The sequence below is a fragment of the Condylura cristata genome, unplaced genomic scaffold, assembly GCF_000260355.1.
Source record: "Condylura cristata isolate star-nosed mole 26May11 unplaced genomic scaffold, ConCri1.0 scaffold00022, whole genome shotgun sequence".
Taxonomy (NCBI): domain Eukaryota; kingdom Metazoa; phylum Chordata; class Mammalia; order Eulipotyphla; family Talpidae; genus Condylura; species Condylura cristata.
In genome coordinates, this window is record NW_004567123.1 from 20,243,460 (window position 1) to 20,264,719 (window position 21,260).

The 21,260-nt window shown below is 53.2% G+C and overlaps 1 protein-coding gene across 3 annotated transcripts in view; it reads left to right on the plus strand.

Annotated features, from left to right (window-relative positions):
- NOL4L (nucleolar protein 4-like) overlaps nucleotides 1-21,260 on the plus strand; it is a 64,460-nt gene that overhangs the window by 7,658 nt on the left and 35,542 nt on the right. For 2 of the 3 annotated variants that reach the window (XM_004687291.2, XM_012728254.1), the window contains exon 2: nucleotides 1,253-1,362. In XM_004687291.2, the coding sequence (XP_004687348.1) occupies nucleotides 1,253-1,362 (110 nt within the window). Of the gene's footprint in view, nucleotides 1-1,252; nucleotides 1,363-20,625; nucleotides 20,759-21,260 lie in introns of those variants that run through there. The other variant, XM_012728253.1, reaches the window with a different exon arrangement.

Consider the following 21,260-nt stretch of genomic DNA (forward strand, 5'->3'; position numbering starts at 1 on the left):
CCTCCCCATGAACTTTGTTGCTTGGAATCTGGAAGTGATCAGAAATAAAGATCAATATCAATGCACAAAGATGTTCCCTGCAGTGTTGTTTATAACAGCCCCCAATTGGAAACAATTTAAGCAACCAATAGAGGATTGACTTAAGTGAACTATGGTAAAATGGTGCACAGCTTCAGGAATTATATTTGCAGAGCAAATTTTTGATGGGGGGGGGACCTGTGAGAAAATGTTCAACAAGAAAAGTTTTTTTCCCAAGCAGACTATAACTCTCTGTATGCATCATACTATCAATGAAGGAAGGAAGAGAAATCACAAGGAAAAAAAAATAAACAGAAGCATATGCCAAACTGCTTGGTGCAATGATGGCTTTAAAATTTTTTTTTCTTTACATCTTTCCACACTGCAAATGCTCTATAAAAAAAAAAAAAACACGCACTACTTTGATCTTGAGAACAACAAAGCAATAAATGGGATGAACAGTGCTGCTCTCAGTGTGGTTAAGGAGGAGCCAGAGTTGGGGGAGGGGGGAGGGCAGGTACTGGGAGCCATATGGTACCTGAGGGGCTGTGGGGGAATGAGGGAGGGGTGTGCTCTGGGCACCCAGAGTCATCACTGAGGGAAAATGCAGCACACTAGGAAATGGTGGGGGGCTCCAGGGAACAGGGGCGCTCACAGGCCGGCCCTCAGACGCCTGTGTGCCCAGGCCTTCATGTTTTCAAACAAATCCCAAATCCATGGCTTTTATTTTTAGATGTATTTATCTATGTATATAAGAATGGGGTACAGGCCAGAGGGGTGGGGGTAGGGGTGAGAGGATTCACCAGAGATAGAGTGGGGAGCAGAACAGGTAGACCTACTGAAATACACTGCTGAGGGGAGCAGCAGGCTAGACAGGAGAGGTCTGCTGCGCCGTGTGGGTCAGCTCCTTGGCCAGGGATAAAAGGAACTCAGGCTGACCAGCAATAGTACTAAGACTTACCCCCTATGTCACCAGGGAGGCCCCCAAATCCCTGATATTTAAAATGTGAGATCTCTCAAAATGCTGGCACCTAATTGAAAAATATGTTTCCTGCAGTCCAGGCCGTGGCCTGGTCCAGAGATGGCGGGCGAGCTACAGACAGTGCTGGCCCAGCATTGGCGGCTGGGGCCCTCCTCCGGCTCTGTGCCGGGCTCCCCAGGCGGGTGACGGGGTGTGGGGCTCCGCCGGGGACCCACAGCATTGAAGGGAGTTTCCTTTTGTTCTTTCTGCCAGAAAACGAGCCTCCCTCTCCTCTGGTCTCCGGGATTATTGATTACAACATGCCCCTCACCTCCACGTACCTGAAGCAGATGAAGTTGCGTGTGATGAATTCCCAGGAGCAGGTAAGGCATCCGTCTCCCCTCACCCCACCTGGAGGCATCTATACTTGCCTGGATGTGGTTGATCTTTCCATGATGTGGGGCCACGGCCTGTGTGAACACCCTGGAAATCAAAGAGGCCCTTGTCTAGTTATCCAGCAGTGCGGCCCCAGCTGAGCGGGGAGGGAAAGAATGTCCTCCTAGCCTGAGGGTCTGCTGGGCAGGCCACCCCCGAGGTCTTCATGAAACCTAGGAGGCGCAGGCTTTGCACCCCAAGGGCGGCCGTGGGGTGAAGGGGACACACCTTGACTCTGGTCTTCCTCTGCTCTGCTCTTTGTCTGCCTCTTCACAGGACTCTTTTCCCCAGGGAGGGAGCAGAGAAAGGGGGAGAGGGACCCTGGCTGCTGCCTGTAGCCTCTGTCACTCTTGGGGCACAGGCAGGCCAAAAGGCCCTGGGGTCCCCAGCTCTGGGTTGCCAAGGGCTGTCAGGCACCATGGAAACGGGCCATGAAATGAAAGCCACTCTTGCCTGCCTCCCTGCACTTGGCTAAGCAAGTTGCCTGCCTGATCTTTCAAAGAAGGACGAGGTGAGCGCCACCCTCTTGGTGACACCACCCCGGCCAGGGCAGCCGTTCCCCCACGGCCCTCTTGTGCTCATGTGATGTGACGTCTGAACCCACCGTCTCTGTGGCCTTTCTCCCCCACTGGAAGTCCAGGTGGTCACAGCTGGTTCCCTGGGCAACCTGAGTGTGCAGGCCCCAGCCAGGTGCCCAGTCGAGGACCTGAGGGTGAACACCCAGTTCTGCTCTCTGTGGTGCAGGAATCGGGGGCGGCAGTCCCATCCCCACACCAGCGGGGCTTGTAATGGGGTGCCTGACCCATGGCATCTCCACGTCTGCCACGTCTCTTCTTCACCTGAGAGTCTGTTCTGGGATGGCCGCGTCCCCAAGAACCACCTCGTAGTCTGGGGGCAATGGGGCCGCCCTGGGGTGCCGGTCTCAGAATGGCAAAGCTGCTTTTGCGCGGAGGTCTCAGTGACGGGGGTGGCTGGTGTTGAGCACGACCATTGGACGCGGTCTGGCTCCCTCTGAAGAGGAGCTGTGGCCTTCCTCTCCCACAGAGCGGCTCATCCCACGCAGCGCGGCCCCCACCCCGCAGTGTGGACGGGGAGGCCCGTGGTGCCGTGGGCACGCGTGCAGGCAGTGTGGACAGGCAGCCCCACCCTCATGGAGCCGCGAACCCAGATTAGCGGTTCTCTGTTGCTGAAAAGTTCTTCATCCCCAAACTCCAAGTGAGAAAAGCAACCCCAATAATTCATTTTTCCCAGCGTTACCGACCCGAGGAATCAGGAGTAAGAGATGCGGGGAACGTTTTCCGTGGCGTGGCTTTGGGCACAGGGGCAGGTGGCGGGCTTTGTTTGTGAAAGCGCCAGAATCAGGTCACTTGCTGTCCGGCGTGTCAGATTAACAGGGCGGGAAAGGGGGCCTTCGCTGCAGAGGGTAGTAGGTGATACGGAAATCCCTTAGCATTCACACAAAGAAAAGACTTCTTGAGGACTCGTTCAATGTGGCAACAGGATCCTCGAGATGCGAGACCCTGGGAGGCCAGGCCCCCCCCCAGGACCTCCCTCCCACGACGTGGGCCCTAGAGCTGCCAGGGCCCACACTGCGTGTAGCCTGGTTGTGGCCTCAGGCCCTGACTGTCCAGCCCTGACTGTCCAGCTCTCCTGAGGAGGTACCGTCAAAAGGATACTTAGTTGCACGATGATGAATCCATTTTCTTGCAGGGGGCAGGGTGAGAAGCCTTCATGCGGGGTGGGCCTGTCTGGGAGAGTGGGTACTCCTCAGCCTTGGCTGGTGAGCTGGGCTCCCAGGGGCGGGGTGCAGCCACGCCGGGGGTGGGGGTGCGGACAGCCGCGAAAGCACCCTCCCAGCCGCCCAGCCTTCACGTCCACGCTCAGGGCTGTGAGCCAGATGGGCCCCGGTGCCAGGCCCTGCTCCTCGAGGCCCCGCTTCTGTTTTCTTTCTCATTCTGTGTCCTCCTTCATACTTCCTGTTTGACTTGCACGGTGACACGTGGCCTCCGTGGAAAAGTCAGTGACTAAAAAGCAAAAGCCTTTGTGATGAAAACCACCACCATGCCAATGCCTGGTCACTGACCGTGTCGGCGTCCCCCTTCTAACTGTGGGGTGGCGTGGACAGGGGGTTCTCCTGTGCGCCATCTTACAAGCTGCTTTGTTTTCCTAATGCAGATTTTCCATATTATTCCAGAGCCTCTTTGTCCTCTTCCCCTTGGTGCCCCCACCTAGCAAACAAGCTGGCTATATAATTTCCTTGTCATTCACTCACGCCTTCACCCTCTCCAGCCACCCAGCCATCCGAGTACCCGAGCCAGGTGCCAAGGAGAAGGTGGTGAGCAGAGCAAGGGCGGTCTGCCCGCTCTGCCCTGGCAGACGTGTGACAGGGACCAGGAGCCAAAGTCAGCACTCTGGGGTCTTTAGGAGGAGCTTAGAGGGGGGCAGGAGGGACAAGAGAGCACGCAGGGGGCCACTAGTGGCCCCCCCCCCCCCCGTTCTGTGTGCAGCACTTTATCCGCCTACCCCTGGCCCTTCACTGGGTGGAGTCCCGGACTGTCCTCGGTTTACCGATTCTGTAGCTGAGACGCACAACTAGTCGCACGCACCGGATCAGCCATTCACCTGAGATGAGACCTGCCTGCCCCTCCCCAGCCTGCGCACCTGCCGCTGCGCCCCTGCTTCGCCCCAGTACTGGGGAGCAGCCCTTCCGGGCACCTGCACCGGCTTGGTGGAGGGAGAGCGTCTTGCGCGGATGCCAGCTGCCTGCAGGTCCAGGGCTTTGTCTGGCGGGGAGCCTGGAGCCGCCTTAAATCTAAGGAAACACTGGTTGGCGTCCTGCCTTGGGGACCTTGCGTATCTTGCGTGAAATTTGATGTCCACGACGCGGGTGACAGTCTCCTGACCTCTCCTGAGTCGTTTGAACCGACACCCCTGTGTGTAGAAGTCAGACCCAGGTCCGGAAAGAGGGAGACCGCACCTGAGCCCCCTCCCCCCCTCGCACTTTAATTTCATAGAGCTGGGCAGAGGCCCTGGGAGGTCCTGAGGCTTTCCCAAGGCTCCCCCAGGCTGAGCTCTTTTCCTTCCACACCCGCCAGCTCCTACTCCTCGCTCTGCCCAGAGCAAGAAGGCTGTCAGCACCTTCCTTCCCCCTCTCCAGTTCCTGGAGCAGCGCTAATGTCCCACTAATGGTTTTAATGGTCCTCCCAGCCGCGTGTGAAGTGCTGCACTGCTCCATTGTTTAAGCCCGTGTGATGGAGGCTCTTACTTGTCTCCATTAACCTCTGCCTCCCTCTCCTCTGCCGCTCTCTCTCCTGCCCACAGTTTTCCCTGGGTCTGGGAGGAGGGGGAGGAGGGGACAGGGGGCCCCCTCCCCCACATGTGTGGCCTGCAGGGGGGGCAGCGGCTGCCCAGGGCCCCTGGGGTCACCAGGCGTGGGCCCTCTGGCTCTCCACCAAGGTTCCAGGCACCGGCCTCAGCCACAGACCCTGGAGTCAGGCTGCCAGCATGGCGGGCGATCGCTTCGCCTCTCTGTGCTGCCTCCCGACCTCACAGAGCCAGTTATTCCGAGTGAAGTGACACAAAGCAGCTCAGCGCTTAGCACAGCGCCCGGCCTGGCACCCGAGAAGCACGGAGGAGGTCTCTGACCTCGGCTGCCAGTGCGGGTGATGTTATTATGCAACCTTTGCCTGATGGAGATTTAACAGAATGACCTTGTGCAAGAGACCAGAGCCATAAAGATGCGTAGGAGAGTGTCCTTGCTCCCAAGGAGCTTTTCCCAGAGCGGAGGACAGCAGCCACCATACCGTGGCCCAGGACAGAAAACAGAGTCGACAGAGGACGGGAGAGGACAGGCGGTTCGGGGAGCTTGGTCCTTTTAAAGGGGCGAGCGAAGGAGAGGTCCTGGGCGAGAGAGGCAGCGAGGCCACAGCTGTGGGAATGTCACGCCTGAGCTGGGGAGGCCTGAGCCAGGTTGGGGGGCGGAGAGGGGGCAAGGGAAAGAAAGAAGAGCAGGGCATTGTTGCCAGTGAGGCTGTGAGAGAGGCCTTCCGGCATGGCCTGGGCAGGAGAGGCCCCTGGCCCCAACCCCAAGGTGGGGGTCTTCCCAGCCCCCCAACTCCCTGAGGGAAGGCCGGTTTCAGAACCTTTCCTCATTGGGTTGTTTTTTTTTTTTTTTTTGGTTACTGCCCTAAATTTTATTTCTGATAAAATGTGTTATTGTAACTGTTTTAAGCATGCAGTTCCGTGACATGAAGTGCCTTCATGGTGTTGTGCAATACTCTGCTATTTACAAGATTTTTCGTTACCCCAAACAGAAACTATCCACTAAGCAGTGATTCCCATTTCCTCACCCCCAGCCCGGGTAGCCAGTGTTTCACTTTCTGACTGTACATCTGACGCCCTAGGTACCGCTCTTAAATAGAATTGTCACTGTCCTTCTCACTTAGCATAACTTGTCCAAGGTCTGTTCGTGCTGTAGCCTGGGTCAGGGCTTCATCCCTTGTTTTCTTCATCCCCATGTCCCCTGACCCCTCCCTCTTCACCTTGGAGCCCTCTGGTTGGTTATTATTGACCTCACCTGTTTTTGTTTTTCAAGATTTATTTATGTATGCATACAGAACTGAAGTTGCTATATATGTAGAGGAATAAAAGAGAGACTGGATTTTGCCAACTAGAGTTTTGGCCAAATTTGAGTTAAGCAAGGAATTGCTTATAGTGATGAAGCATGGCATCTGAGCTAGGTTAAAAAATAAAATGGAAACAGGACAAGGAGAAAGAAAGAATGAGGAAGATTAAGGGATCACTGGGGCCAAAGAATTACAGCAGCTGAGAAACTAGAATGGGTGACTTTAAAGAGTAGAAGTGGGAACAGGGGCTGAGTTAATTAAAATCAGGATTTTGGAGTAGGCCAGAAGTGCAGGGGTGCTGAGAGGCTTCATTAGAGACAAAGTGGGGGGCAAGATTAATAAAGTCCACTGCTGAGGGGAGCAGCGGCTGAGACAGGAGAGGTCTGCTGCGCCACGTGGGTCAGCTCCGGGGCCGGATTGAACTTGCACCGAGGAGGCTGCGGCTGGCTGGCTCACAGTGCTGCGCCCTAACCCTTTGCGCCACCAGGGAGGGCCACGCCCTCAGTTTTTGAAAGTGTTTTTCATTATCAAGTTATCTGCAACGTGAATGTCAGGTGTTTGCTTGTATTGTTGGGACTTACTTTGCCGCACACTATTCATTCAAATTCCCTCCGTTTCGTTGGAAATGGCCGGTCATGTGTCGCCCTTCCTTGTGGCTGTAAAATACCCCAGGCTGTGTGTCCTACCTGCCCTTGACCCGCCTGTCCATCACTGGGCACGGAGGCCGCATCCCCGTCCCAGCCACGGTAAGTAACGCTGCGGTGAACTTGCGGGCCCTGGGCTGTGTCGGTGGTTTCATGTCCTTCGGGTGGATGGCCCAGGTGGCATCGCCAGGTTGTACGACGTTTCCGTTTTTAGCTGTGGAAGATAAATCCAAGCTGTTTTCCAAAACGCGAGTACCACCTTCCATCCCCACATCAGCGCCACAGGGCTGCTTCTCCACACCCCCCGCCACGTTTGTCGGTGGCCTTTCTAGTGTGTGCTGGTCTCGCCGGGATGGGGTCTCCCTGGATGTAGCTCGTATCTCTTTTATTAGAAGCGATGCTGAATGTTTCCACCTCTCGGCCGGCCTTCTGGATCCCCTCTTGGCGACCTGTTTCTTTATGTCTGCCACTCATTTATTAACTAGGCTTTTTTCATTGTTAAATTGTATGAGTTTTTCAGGTATCTTGAAAAAAGTTAATCCCTTATCAGCTATATATTGTGTAAATATTTTCTCCCATTCAGTAGGATGTCTTTTTCATTGTCTTGCGTTTTCTTGGGCTCTATAGAGGCTTTTTATCCTGAGGTCATTCCACTTGTTTATTTTATCATTTTGATTCCGTTGTCATAGGGAACGTCCTTCCTTTTTATGGCTGAGTACTATTTCACCATATGCACTAGATCACATTTTGTTTGCCCATTCATCTACTGGTAGATATAGGGACTGTTGCTGCTTTTTGGCTCACGTACTCATTCTTTTGTCCTTTGGACCAGGTTCTGGGGCAGGGAGAGCTTATGCAAGTTCTGTTCCTTTGCTCACCGAGTCCTTACCCTTCTTTATGGCTTTTATGTCTCATGAACATGCTCCACCTTCCATCTGCTCAGAAGGACCCCGAGAAAAAGGGTAGTGAGAGCCTGTCACTCAGTTGAACAGTGTCTGACCCACAGGGCTCTTACCTGTGGGGAACCCAGGGTGCTGATTTGGCCTTCCAGATATCAGATGGCGTCCGCATTCCCTGGACTTTACTGCCTTGGCCACCTGGATTCTAGTCCCTCTTATTCCCCCCCCACCCCCCGACTCTCCCTGGGACTCTCTCAGATCCCACCCTGCTTCCATTCTTCCTGACCCTTGACCTTCCTAGGTGAGCTGTTGGCTCCCTTTCCTTGTTCCATCTCTGGCCTCCCTCCTCTCAGACACCTTCCACCAGCCTCAGGGCTCAGCATCACCCTCCCCGCTCTCTCCCCCTTACTGGGTAGCTGAGCCAAGGGGGTCTGGCTTTACCTCCGTAGAGCCTAAGAAAGGCCTGAAACGCCACTGGCCACATTTTCAAGATCTGAGAAGCTTTTCCCATCTCAATAAATCCCTGGCACTCTGGAAGGTTTGTGCTGCAGCAAGAAAAACACAAAGCAACTGAAATACTGACCTTGACCAAGGCTGTTTGAATTTCTCCAGGCAAAGAATGATCCTTGGAGCATTTCTGCTGTGAGAGGGTGTGCAGTCAGAGTAGCTGCTTGCAGGTTCTGCCTGTGCCCACCTCAGACTCTCCCCCAAAACCGCACACTCAGAAAAGCTATCTTTCTTCAGTTATTTTGTTTATTTTTATTTTTATTATTAGAATACATATTTGAAAAATTAGCACTCTGTCCTGACCTCCCCACTTCAATTTCTACTCTCCAGAGACAGCTTCTTTTCTTCCTTGTCTTTGACTGTCTTTTCTAGTACTTTACCTCCTGTTTCTAAATAACATGTATGTACTTCCAGTTATTGTTGTTGTTTACTTTTAGTTCCGGATTTTACAGTCTGGACTCCTTTGATTGTTTAACTTCTTGCTGTAGGAGATATTTTATACTGCTCTCATAAACATACTTATTTCTCTTCCCTCTATCCCTTAGTATGTCTATATCTCTCAATTTAGATAAATCACTATCATTATTTATATCATTATGACTGTATTCCTATTAGTAGTTATAGTTAAGCTAATTAGCATGCTGTGATTACATTTCCTCTTTTGATTCCCTGAAGTTTGCCATTGCCTCTTTTTTCCAACCTTCTATGTTTTTACCTTGCTTATAGTGTTTTGCCATTTTTATTTTTATGTATTCAAATATGTCCATTTCCCCCCATTTAATGGCTTCTGCATTTGAATCTTTCAAAGGCTAATTCCACTCTACCTCCATGTTTTCTTTTAGTACTTTAATATTTTTTACTTTTTCAGACTATATGTAGAAGTTTTAGATTTACAGAAAAATTAAGATGAAAGTACAATATCCCCAGATTGCCTCCCCACAGTTTACAGGGTTATCACATCTTTCATTAGTATGATACACTTGTTACCATTAACAAACCACTATGGATACATCTTTATTAACTAACATTCATAGTTTCTTGAGATTTCCTTAGTTTTTACCCAGTATCCTTTCCCTGTTCTGTTCTACCCAGAACACAACATTACATTTAGTTGTACTGTTTCCTTAGGCTCCTCTTGGCTCTGACAGTTTCTCAGACTTTTTCTGTTTGGCTTTTAAAGGCTTATTTTTTTATAGAGCTATGCATACAAAAACTGGAGTGTAGGCCAGAGGTGGCAAGTGAGAGAATTCACCAGAGACAGAGTGGGGAGCAGAACAGGCGATCCACTGAAACACGCTGCTGAGGGGAGACAGGACAGGTCTGCTGCCCCATGTGGGCCAGCCCCCGGCCAGCTGTGGAACTTGTGCTGCAGGAGCTGGCAATAGCTTGATAGCACTGTCTTTAACCCCTCTGCCACCAGGGAAGCCAGTTCTATATTTTCCCTGCCCAATCCTAGTATCAGCCATTTCTCCACAGAGCTGATTCCTTTGCTTGAAAAAGCATATTTGAGTACAGAATTTTTAAAAAAGATTTATTTATTTATGCATACAGAACTGGGGTACAGGCCAGAGGCTCAGGGGCGGTGAGAGGATTCACCAGAGGCAGAGTGGGGAATAGAACAGGCAGATCAACAAAGTACACTGCTGAGGGGAGCAGCGGGCGGGTCAGGAGAGGTCTGCTGGGCCATGTGGTCACCTCTGGGGTGGGGTTTGAATTCGTGCTGAAGTGGGTTTAGCTTCTTAGTGCTGTGCTTTAACCTGCTGCGCCACCAGGGAGGGCCCAAAGAAGCATATTTGAAACCCAAGTCTGGGTACAAGGTGTGCTTGTTGCTACTGGGTGTCCTCAGCCGATATGTCTTCATTTTTCATATTTCATTTGTGATCCATTGAAGCTTGTCTGGTATATTAAGAATATACCACATCATTTATTAAAGAGTTAATTTTTTTCTCCCACTGATATGAGATGCCACTTCTATCATTTTTACTAAATTTCCATCTGAAACAGAACCTACAGTTATATATTTATGCACCTATAAATTTATGCACCTATTTATATAGTTATAAATATATAACTATAGGTTATAAATATATAACCTATAGTTATATATTTATGCACCAACATTATACTGTTTAAAGTATTAAGACTAATGTTTTATTATCTGGTAAGATTGATTGCACTCCCCCTTATCCTTCTCTTTGTAAGTTTTCCTGACTTGGAAAAAATCAGTATTTGGAAAAATACTTAATACCTAAAAATGTTTGCATCCTCTTTGTGGTGTGGGAAAATGCCTCAGAGGCACCCCGATCTGACTACATCAACATTAAGCTAAGACACGTTCACCACAGGCCTTTCTGTTCACCCCACAAACAGAGATGAGGGGCAGCAGGACCCCGCGCTGACCCAGGGCTGCCAACAGGGGCACGCATCCTCCCAGGGGCCATCCTGAGAATGAGACCGGACAGCGGACAGCGAGGGGGATGTTTTCTTGGAAACCTCTTTTTTTTTTTTTTTTTTTGAGATGACAAATTGGGGAGAGCAAAGACCATTATCAAACCTCTCTTTGTTATGGGGTATTATTTTAGTGATCAATATATATTACTGAACATCCTCAGCTGCTTTCTAGAAACTTGCTACAGCTTCCAAACACTCAAAGGAAACGAGGTTCCCACCGGTTTTCTAGGGCAGTCTGGGTTCAGAGAGCTCTGCGCCTCTTCCCTCCCCCTCTCCTGAAGCTGTGCAGGGAGGGAAAAAAGTGTAAAACAACCGACATCCTGTCTCCAAAGTCAGTTGCCTGATGGAGTCAGTAAATACCCTGAACCTAAAGGGCTCATTGTCCCCACCAGCCCCTGGAAGCCCCAACCCCTTCCTGACTGGGCTGGGCTGGGCTGGGCTGCTTTGCTACCGTCCACCCCCATTCACCGAGGTGCTTAGGTGGCCTTTCAGCCTCATTATCCTGGGGAGGGGGGTGCCAGTGTTGCTGATGATTTACTGGTGCAGGTACGCCTGGTGCCAGGAGCAGATCCCGCATGCAGGTTGGCCCGGGGCTGCTTTATCTGTGTCAAGGGAGAAGCCAGCCAGGTCAGGAGCGCTACCTGGGTCTCAGTAATGAGGGGAGGCTGCCGCAGCCCAGGCCCAGGCTTCTCAGAGCTCTGGCTACAAACCAGCCCCACTAGGCTGCCTGGGCGGCTGCCCTCCCCCTCCCCCGCTGGCGTGGACAAGGGTCTGACAGGAAAGGAGGCGTCTCTCTCCCGGCTGGGCCAGGAAGGAGCAGCTCAAACACCCAGATGGTCACTGAACTGATGGCCGACCTTGTGACCCCCACAGCTCTGCACCCAGCCTGACTGAGGCCTCGCCGGCCTTGTCCGGTGGCTCAGTCCTGTTGGCTTTTGGGTTTGTTGTTTTTTTTTTTTGTTTGTAACCGACTAAACCCCCAGCTCCATTTCTCAGAAACGCCCAACTCTTTCATCTGGAACAAGTGGGACATTTCAGGCAGGGCACTTTCCAGCCCTCGCTGGTTTTCTGTCACATTTTTTTGTGGGCGGGACCCTGGGTGGCTTTGTCAAGCCTTCCGCTTCAGGCCCTGAAATACAGACAGCTCAGCACCTGGCTGCCCGGGCATTTACCAGCTGTGGCTTTTACACAGATTTCTGACCCGCCCTTCTCCTGTGGGGCCCGGACAGGTCTGGGCACCCCAGCAAAGAGCTGCTCCGGGAGACCTGACCCCACTCAGTGGGTGGGTGGGCCGGGGCTTTGTAACCAGACCTGGAGGATGAAGGAGGGTTTCAGACGCTTCAGCAGCTGATGTCTGGAGATCAATTAGAGATAATGGCTTCGGGTCGACTCGAAGAAGCACAGCCAAGATTTTTCCTGCTTATGATTGTGTTTACCTCATTAACGGGCCTCTTTTTTCCTCCCAGGGTGGGAGGGCACAGTGTCGTGTGTGAATCCTTGCGGCCGCTTTGTTTTGCTCAGGGTGACTGGGTGTGGACCCCCATTGGGCCGGTACCTGCCCCCCCACCCCACCCCCCAACCTCCTCTCAGACAGGCAAGACAGAGGCTCCTGGCTCCTGCACAGTCTTCCAGACTCTTGCCCTCCCCATGACCCTGTATTTGTTTAGTTTTTAAAAATTTCTTTCTCCATTCCCTCAGTCATTTCCATTTCCTACTATGTCCTGGACGCCGTTCCGATCACAGAGGGCACAGCGGCGAAAGGCAAAAGTGAGGCGCCCACTCCCGGAGAGCGTAGAGGCTGGCGAGGTGACAGGGCAGGTCAGCGAGGAAAGTATGGCGCTGGGGACAGACCCGTGAGACAGGGCCAGTTGATAGCCAGTCAGCACTTCTGGGTGCGAAAGCCTCCGTGAAGAGGGGGCACCCTAACCCAGACCTGAATGGTGGGCTGCAGCCCTGTGGGTGAAGGGGGAGGCCTTCCAGAGAGGGGAGACCAAAGGCCTGGGGGTGAGGGCAGTGTGCGCTGGGGCAGGCGCCGCAGGTCTGCAGACACCCCGCTCTCAGGCCCTGCAGACACAGCTGGCGGGGAGCAGCGTGAAGCCTCACTCCACCTTCCACTGCCAGAGGGGAGAGGGGCTTGCCTGGGGGCAGGGCGCATGGGACACCACCTGGGAGAGTCCAGTGGCTCTGGCCCCAAGTCCTTCCTGCCCCTGACTAGCAGCCTAATGCCCACTCCTCCGTGGGAAATGGGGCCAGACTGCAGCAGACTCCAAAGTGTGCTCAGTGACAGGACTGCCTCTCTTCAAGGTGACCCTCTGGAGAGGATGTCCAGCATGGTCAGCAGCAGCAGGCCTGTCAGTAGCAACCCCGGGAGACGGCCCCAAGCTTGCCCACCGGCCCTTCCCACCCCCAGGCCCCTCCTTCTACAGTACCCTAATAACAGGGCCCGGATAGCCCTGCACTCTGGGTCGGTCAGGGCTCCAGCCCAGGGTGGCCACAAGCAGCCTGGCCGCAGGCTGGGCACCCCTGTCTCCTGTAGCTTCCTCCTTGATGTAAATGAGTAACAGAGTCCTTGCCTTGCCAGCCCCTTGCTTGTTTTAAGGTTTGGATATTTGGAATGGCTCCAGGTGCCTCTAGAAAAAAAAATAGGACTGAAGCAGAAACTACTCCTGCACCCGAGCACTGTGGTGGCCTGGGAGGGCTCGGGGGCACCTGCACAGTAGCCTCCACGTCTTCCCCTCCCGTGGCATCCATGGGCCAGGGAAGTGGGTGCCTGTCTGCCCCTCCGGTGCCTGGGCACAGTGCCGCTCCTGGGCTCCTGTAAGGCACCCACCCTCTAGAGAAAGGGCCGCGTGGGAGTGGGCTCCCGGCTGTCCCGTCCATTCACAGCCAGAGCCCCGTGACTCAGTCAGGGCTGCTGAGACCACAAGGGCTAAACCCCCACTGACTGAAGTGCAAAACACGAAGTTCTGTGACTCCTGAAACAAGAAGTGTGGAGGAGCTGCAGTGTGCTAACATCTGCCATGTGGGGTTGGCGTCCATGACGCTCTGGACTTTTGCCTCTGGCTCACAAGGTGTCTGCCAGCCATCTTGCCCACATCCAAGCCAAGAGGGCAATGGGAAAACTCAGCCCCACAAAGCAGCAGACTTTATTGACACCTCACTGGACAGGGTCCTTCGGTCATTCCCAGCTGCAGGCGGGGGCGGGGGGGGGAGGGCTGGGAAAAAAAGAATCTCCTTTTCCTGCCCTGTTGGGTTTCAGGTGCATTAGAGTATCCGCTGCAGCCTGGGCACCATCCGCTGAGCTTGACCAGTGCATTGGAGCATTAAGATGCCAAAGGTTTAGCCAGGAGAAAACAATAGCAGGGGAAGCTGGAAAGAAGGGGAAGAGAGGCAGAGGAGGCGAGGAGGACCGGTTGTCGTGGGGCTCTGGGTGCCAGGCCATAGGGGGAAGCTGAGGCTCAGCTTTAGGGATCTTAGTTCATTGGTTTGAAGCCTTGGATTTCGAGGGAACTGCTAGTGCTTTTATTCCCCAAGGGGAGGGGAGGGAGAAGAGAAAGTGGTGGCGAAGGTGGGGTAGCCGGCGCCTGAGGCACCAGGGCGCGGCTTGTCCAGCTTTGTGGTCACCAGGCTTGGGTCTGCTGATCTCCCCACTGCGGCCTGAGCCACAGGGTCACGTCCCAGCGCAGAGCAGAGACTCAAGAAGCTTTGTTGGGCCAGTGGCTGTAGTGCTCAAGCTTGCCTTTATTTTTTTGCGTGGCTCTCTTCATTAGCGCAGCTAAGGTCTAGATCTGGAGTGGCCCCTGCACACCCCACATCCCTGCACGGAAGCTCCCTGCCACCTTCAGAAACGAGGAACTTTGCTGCTCCCCCATTGTAGAGATGAGAAAACCCAGGCTTAGGGAGATTATGTCACTGGCTCGAGGTCACAGTAAGGAAAGGCCTGAAAGCAAGCAGACACCTCCCCACCACGCACCTCCAACTCAGGACGGTGACCACCAAGCACCGCTCTGGCCGCCAGCCCTGGAGTCCTCGGCTGTCCTGCCCCCACACGCTCACCTGCAGTCCCTTTGAGGGAGAGACTCAGGGGGAACGTGGGGGAGCTGCCTGCCCCATTTCCTAGTGGGGTTTCCTAGGAGGAGGGTAAGTCAGCATGTGAGAGCTGAGGGGCTCAGCTCTCCTCATGGGCACTGAACCAGCTGAGTTTCAGCCCAGCCCCGGGGCTGCCTGGAGAAGCCTGGGGTCCAGCCGGCAGTGCCTCCAGGCAGCCCACGCCCACTCCCAGTTCCTGCCTCTCCACCAAGGCCCTGACCCACAGTGCCCGGACCCATTCGCTCTGGTGGGTTCCTCTCCCCACTCTGCGGGGGGCCAGGCCCCGCACCACCCGTCCCCACCTAGGCAGCCACGACACACGCTGGACACTCACACGCCCGGCCTCAAGCCCAGTGTCCGCTGGCCTGTGAGTGCCTGTTTCGTCGCACTGGGGTGACTGGATGAGTCATTTAATCTTCCTCCCCTACTCTTCACGTGCAAAATGGCAATGTCAACCTGGTGCTCTGGCTGATTAAATAAGGAAACACAAACCACCTCCCAGCACCAGGGCTTGGTGTGGAGTGGGTCACAGTACTTGATTAGACAGATCAAGCTGCAGGTGGCTCAGCCATGGTAACTGACCTCAACTTCCTCACTTTAAAAAATATATATTTTTTATTTATTTGTGCATACAAGAACTGGAGTCTAGGCCAGAGGTACGAAGCCATTGTTGGGGGCTGGGTGAGAGGGCGGTGGAGTGGTAAAAGGATTCACCAGAGACTGAAATACACTGCCGAGGGGAGCAGTAGGGAGACAGGAGAGGTCTGTTGTGCCATGTGTGGGTCACCCCCCTGGGCTGTGACCAAGCTGCGGTGGCTGGTGCTAGCTTGAGAGCACAGAGACTTTAACCCCTGAGCTACCAGGGAGGCCTGAGTTTTCCACTTTTCAAACATTTCCTGAAATGTAGCATGCACCTGGAAGAGAGCACTTATCATCAAGTAGCCAGCACAGTACATTTTTATAAACTGAATCACCTCCTCTGAACAGTTCCCAGATAAGAAACAAAGCATAGTCTGCCCCGAAGACCCTTTGTGTCCCTCTAGCCACCACCTCCCCGCAAGGGTGACTTGTCACAGCATGATTGGTTTTGCCTGTCCTAAAACTTGATGTAAATGGAATCACACAGCCCCGGTCAGTTTGCAGGGTCAGCGGAGCGCGGGCAGGGAGGCAGTCTGTTCCTCTCCACTCCACGGTGCAGAGGGAGCAGTCACCTGGCCTCCGCCGAGGGGCCTGCTGGCTTCCAGGCGGGGCTGTGAACAGGGCTGCCGTGCCCGTGAGCACGTTCACAGGGACCACCAGCACCCTGTCAGGGGTACACCCAGGAGAGGAGGTGCGGGCTGTGCCTGCCTGGGCTCTTTGGCTGAGCTCCTCCAGAGGCGCTGGGAAAGGGGGCGCACTCCAGGGGAGCTACAGCGTTGGGGGTGTGGAGGATGGTGCCCGTAACTCAGCTCTGGATTAAGCAGTGGGTGGGACAGGTGCCAGGTGGTACGTGAGAAGAACCTACTCTGTGCAGGATGCCTGGGGGCTTTGCTGCCCAGCGCCTGGGCCAGCCCGGCACCCTCACAGGCCGTCTGGGAAGTGAGGCTGATGCACCGGTGTTACGTGATGGAAAACTAACAGGCCCGTGACCGGGGCCCGCGGGGTGGCCTGTGGGACGGCACTGGGAGTCAGGGGGGCCTAGATCTGGTAGGGGTGAAGGTCCTCTTTGGGTGGCTGGCCCACAGCACCTTTCACCGAGCGACTGTCCAAGTAAATGTCGCCCTGTAGGTTGACAGTGGAGCCCTCTGGGATCTACTGTGTCCCCATCACACCCTGGGCGTGTCTTTCCTACCAGGTCCACAGATGCCAAGGCATGGGTCACAGTGCCGGCAGACGGCAGGGAGCCGGTCTGCTCTCGCTTGTGTGTCCCCAGCGCATGGAGGGGAAACAGGCGGCTGGGGGACGAAGGTGCCAAGTCTGTCTGCAGCGAGCTCCCGGTTGGGACAGAAGGGTATTGGGCCGGCAGGGCGTGGGCGACCTCACACTGGCCAGAGAGCTCTAACTTGATTCTGCCACCGCCTGGGAGCCACGGAAGGTTCTGGAATAGGAGGGTGATGTGAACAGAAGTTGACTGACCTTGAGAGGCAGTACAGTTCTGAAAAGCACATGAATGGAATTGTAACTTTTACCTTTTGTTGTGCTTGCTAGGAAAGTATATTTCAACGAGTCAGGCTCTTTTAGTTATATTCATAATGGGAAATTTGTCTAAATAAAAAGGATTGAGGAAATGATGGTTGGAGTACTTCGCCTAGATTTCAGCCAAGGTGTCCAGCTGCTCTGAGGTGGCAGCCAGCTGTGCAAAACTTGGTGACCATGGGAATAAATGTTAAGCCGCCCGCAGATGGAGTATTTCGAATTCAGGCACGTGGGGCCGTGGTGCTTCTGTAAATCCCTTTTCCTAAAGTGGTGTCTTCTCACTTGCTACCTGTCACATTCCTCCTGCCTTCCTTGGTTCAGGGTAGATGTCACCAAGACTTCCAGGAGTGCACCCTCTAGTCCCAGCCCCTGTGGCAGGAACCTCCCTCCTTTCTCTTGGCTTCAGCCTGGGTTTAATTGTCTTCCTCAGGCTGGGGCAGGAGCTGCCCCTAGGGAGAGAAGTGAATGCTGGCTCCCCCTGGCATGAAGCTATACTCTAGACCTGTTCCTGGGACAGGAATCGCCAGACCAGAGTAGAACGGACACACCGAAAAGTAATGGGGGTTAGTGTAGTATAAAGACGGTATTCCTGGCAGTGGATAAAGGCGTGTTACTTAAAATACAGTCTTGGAGTCATCTTCCTGGAGGCTGTGGGCCCCAGAGACCCCAGCCTAACGTCCGGGGCAGCCCGGGCCCTGCCCCACTGTGCTGTCCCACCCTGAGGGTAAAGGCACGTCAGCTGGTAGAAGACCTGGGTGGAAGCCCACGCAACAGGAAAAAAAAATAGTATTGGGGCAATTTGAATAGCCACTTTAAAAAAATTAGCTAACTGGAGTAGAGATTTAGTAAAGATATAATGAAGCTTAAAATGTTCTCAAGAAAACCAGGGGTGAATTCCTTTCATAATCAGTGGGTGGAGGGAAAAAAACCTTTGGGTTGACCAGAAGCCCTAAAACCCAAATGAAAAATATTTAATTAGGTGATAGAAAAATGTCTAATTTCTATATGCCCCCCCCCCAAAAAAAAAATCCTATCGTGAGCAAAAGACAACAAAGGAAAATATATTTGTATACTTGTGAAACATGATTAGTTTCCTTCCTTTCCAAAGAGTTCTTAAAAGAACAAAAGCCCACCAACCAAATTAGAGAAATGGACAAAGGTATTAACAGGTTCTAAAAATAATACAAGTGACCAGTGGGCACTCGGTGCACATCAGTACGTGCTCAGTTCCCAAAAGAAAAGGGATGAAGGGCAGTGAGCCAGCCCCTTCTTCACCACTCAGGTGGGCGAAGGTAGCATTCCGAGTCCTGCACGCTGATGGGCACAGCGAGGCTGCCAGGTGCTGTGCGTGGTGGGGGAAGGAGAAGGCTGCACTGTGGGGATTCACAGTCAGATGACAGGGTGTGTGGGGAAGAAGGCCGCCAGCCAGCCAGGATCCCTCTGGGGGAAATGGTGGCGCTGTCTTTATGACTTAACCTCTGGAGCTGTGTATCTCCCTTCCACAGTAATAGCCATTGGTTCCACAGTCCTATTGTGACAGGGGACTTGGGTGTGGTCCCAGCAGGTAAAGACTGTCCAGGTGTGGAGGCTCAGAGGGGAAAGTTGGTTTTGAAAGGCCTCCCGTTAGCTGGGCCTCCTCGCTGATCACCACCCCGCCACTCTTGTTTCCTTGTCATCTCATCTCCTGTGATCTAAGAACTTAATTCAGGTTGCACCCCAGCCTCCCCCTAGAAGCAAGCGGCATGTCTGGCTGTGGGGTGCCCAGCCCTGCGGGCTCCACAGCTGGCTGCACTCAGCTGCCTCTGCTGCCCTTCTGACCTTCAGATGCAAGTTCCTACTTCCCCACCCCCACCCCCACCCCCCAACCCAAGGCCTTTTGCACCAGTGTGTCCTGCCTGGTGGATAGCATGCCCCCCCAGGTGAAGACCCACCATGCCACCCAGTTGTCAACTTCTGCCATTCCCTGGTCAGGACACATCTTGGCTTATTCCTGGGAGGGGCCTCCCCCCCCACTACTCAGCCTGGAGCCCATTCTTAACTCCACCCTCAACCCCTGTCTCTACTCCCCTCTCACTGCCCCCATTTTGACCTCACTTGTCCCCAGATCCAGCCAAGATTCAACATTTAATTTAATTGTTATTTCAAGTTAATGACAATGAATCTTTTTAAGAATCCAGGGCAGTTGTGCTATAGTGAGTCTCTCTGGATTTCTTATCTGGTTGTCTCTTCATGATCAAATTCAGGTTACGTACTTTGTTGGAGAATATGGCATGACGGAGACACAACATAAGTGGTTGTGTGTGCTCTTGCGCCTCATCAGGAGGGGAAGCACAAAGGGGCCCCACTTTGAAGACTGCTGAATTTGATCACTTGGTTCAGGGGTATCTCCTGGATCTCTCCATGGTGCAGGTCCAAGTTCCCCAGTGAGTGATTTTTAGGGATTCATGTTTTATTGTAATGCCTTGAGATGCTACAAAGGCGTCCGTTTTGGTCACACTAAGAGCCCATTATTCCTAAAAACAAAATCTTGGTTCCCATGGTTGGGCCCCCACTTGGGGATTTTTCTCATCTCCTCGAGGAGTCTGCCTGGAGGGCTGGCTGTTGAAGCCCCACAGAGCAAATGCCTTGCCAGCTGTCCACTTACAAAAGCCCCCACTGTTCACAGGACCTGGCGGTGACATGAAGGCAGTAACTGCCCCGTAAGCCATGGGGAATGGCCTTCTCTGCCATGGCCTATCAGGCTGGGGCTGGAAGAAGAGACACTCTCGGGAGAGCTCGTGGCCAAGAAACTAGGTCACGCCATTCCTTACTGGGATCTGTGCTATGCCACTTTAAGGATGGAGTTGTCCGGTAGCGCAAGGACACTGAAGGCGGCTTGCACAAGGTTACTCTGGAGCGGCAGCTCCTGCAGGAATAAGGATCCAGGAGATTTCTGCAGGCTTCAGCACACATGAACACGCGCCTGATCCGTAGTGCTGCTAAACAGCCAGGTTTCTCTAGGTCTCCCGACAGCTTTCTGTGGGCTGCATGGAACTGGGGCCATTTTAGCTCAGGGATAGTGCAAGGGTTCATGTTTCATGCCTAGGGAAAAGCACCCTGTGCTCTCCTGGGCAGCAGCCGGTCTTTTTTATTACAGAAGAGGTGGATTATCTGGGTTCGATTCCACCTTTGCACTTCAGTTGGATCGGGCTTTGTATTCCAAGCGCAAATGTGCACACTGCTGTGAAACGAACGGTGACTGGCCAAAGTCGAGGTCTCTAGAAATGGGATGGGAAATTTGGGACTTGGGGTCATCTCATCTTTTGAGCAAAGGAAGACACTTCCCACATTGGAAACACCCACATTTTCCTGGCTGAGCTGAAGATTGTAGGTCAGTATTAATATCTAAAAATTACTGGGCACTAACATGTGATTGTTCAAGTAATAAAGTCTCCAAACTGTCCAAAACCACAGAGCATGAGGGCGAAAGGTCTGAGAAAATGGGAATGAGTGAATTACTAGCTTGAAAAACATATGTGATTTCAGGGATAAGACATGCTAAGAGTAGCTTGCTTAGACCCTCTTGTAAAAAGAAAGCGTGAGTTTTCTAATGTCGGTGAAATCTGAAGCATGTGCGGAAGGAAGTCCCTGCCGTTAATTTGATGTGCTGTCGTTTTATTTTTCAAATGGGTGGATACGGAGCTGAGCCCGTGGCAGTGTACTTCCAACTCTCACCTGTAGAGGGAGCCTTGTTTACCTCGGATTGTTCACAATGCAAAGCTTTCAGTGGAAGAAAGAAAAAGGCTTTTTACAGAAAAAAAGTTGGAGGGTTAAAGGCAGTCTGTTTCAAAATTGCAAACAATCGCGGTGGCTGTCTCGTTCTCTCTCCTTTGCTGGTTCTGCTGTGAATGAGTGGTAGCGCACAGTCGGTAGAAACTGCCTTTCCCTTTCGGATGCGACGAGAGGAACCAGGAGGTGGGATCGTTATTGTTTTTTTTTTTTTTTGGTTGCTTGCTTGCTTGCTTTGCCATTTCCTCACAGAACCCCACGCGGGCAGCTCCCCATCCCGTTAAAGCACAGACTTCTTCTGAAGGCTGATGAGTTATAACGGAGGGTGTGAATCTGAGGAAGGGCATCTGTTCCCTATCCATCTTCCTTGTCGGGGTCTAATTCTGCCGTTTGGGGACGAGCGTGTTACGTTTCAGGCTGAGTCTGCGATTGCACTGAGGTGCAGGGTCCCCCACCCCGACCCTGCGACGCCCCACGCGGGTACCTCCTACACCCCCAGAGGTCGGCTCGAGCCAACGACTGCTTCCCTAATCCGCGTGGGTCTCACGCTTCCAGCGATGCTGTGTACCCGCGAACAGCGCGCGCCGAGGTCCGGAGCAGCATTCTTGAAATTATCCTATCACTTTACTACAGTAGCGTACGCGCCGTAAGGAGCTCGCACCGTGTGGTCTAAAGGAGCACAATGACC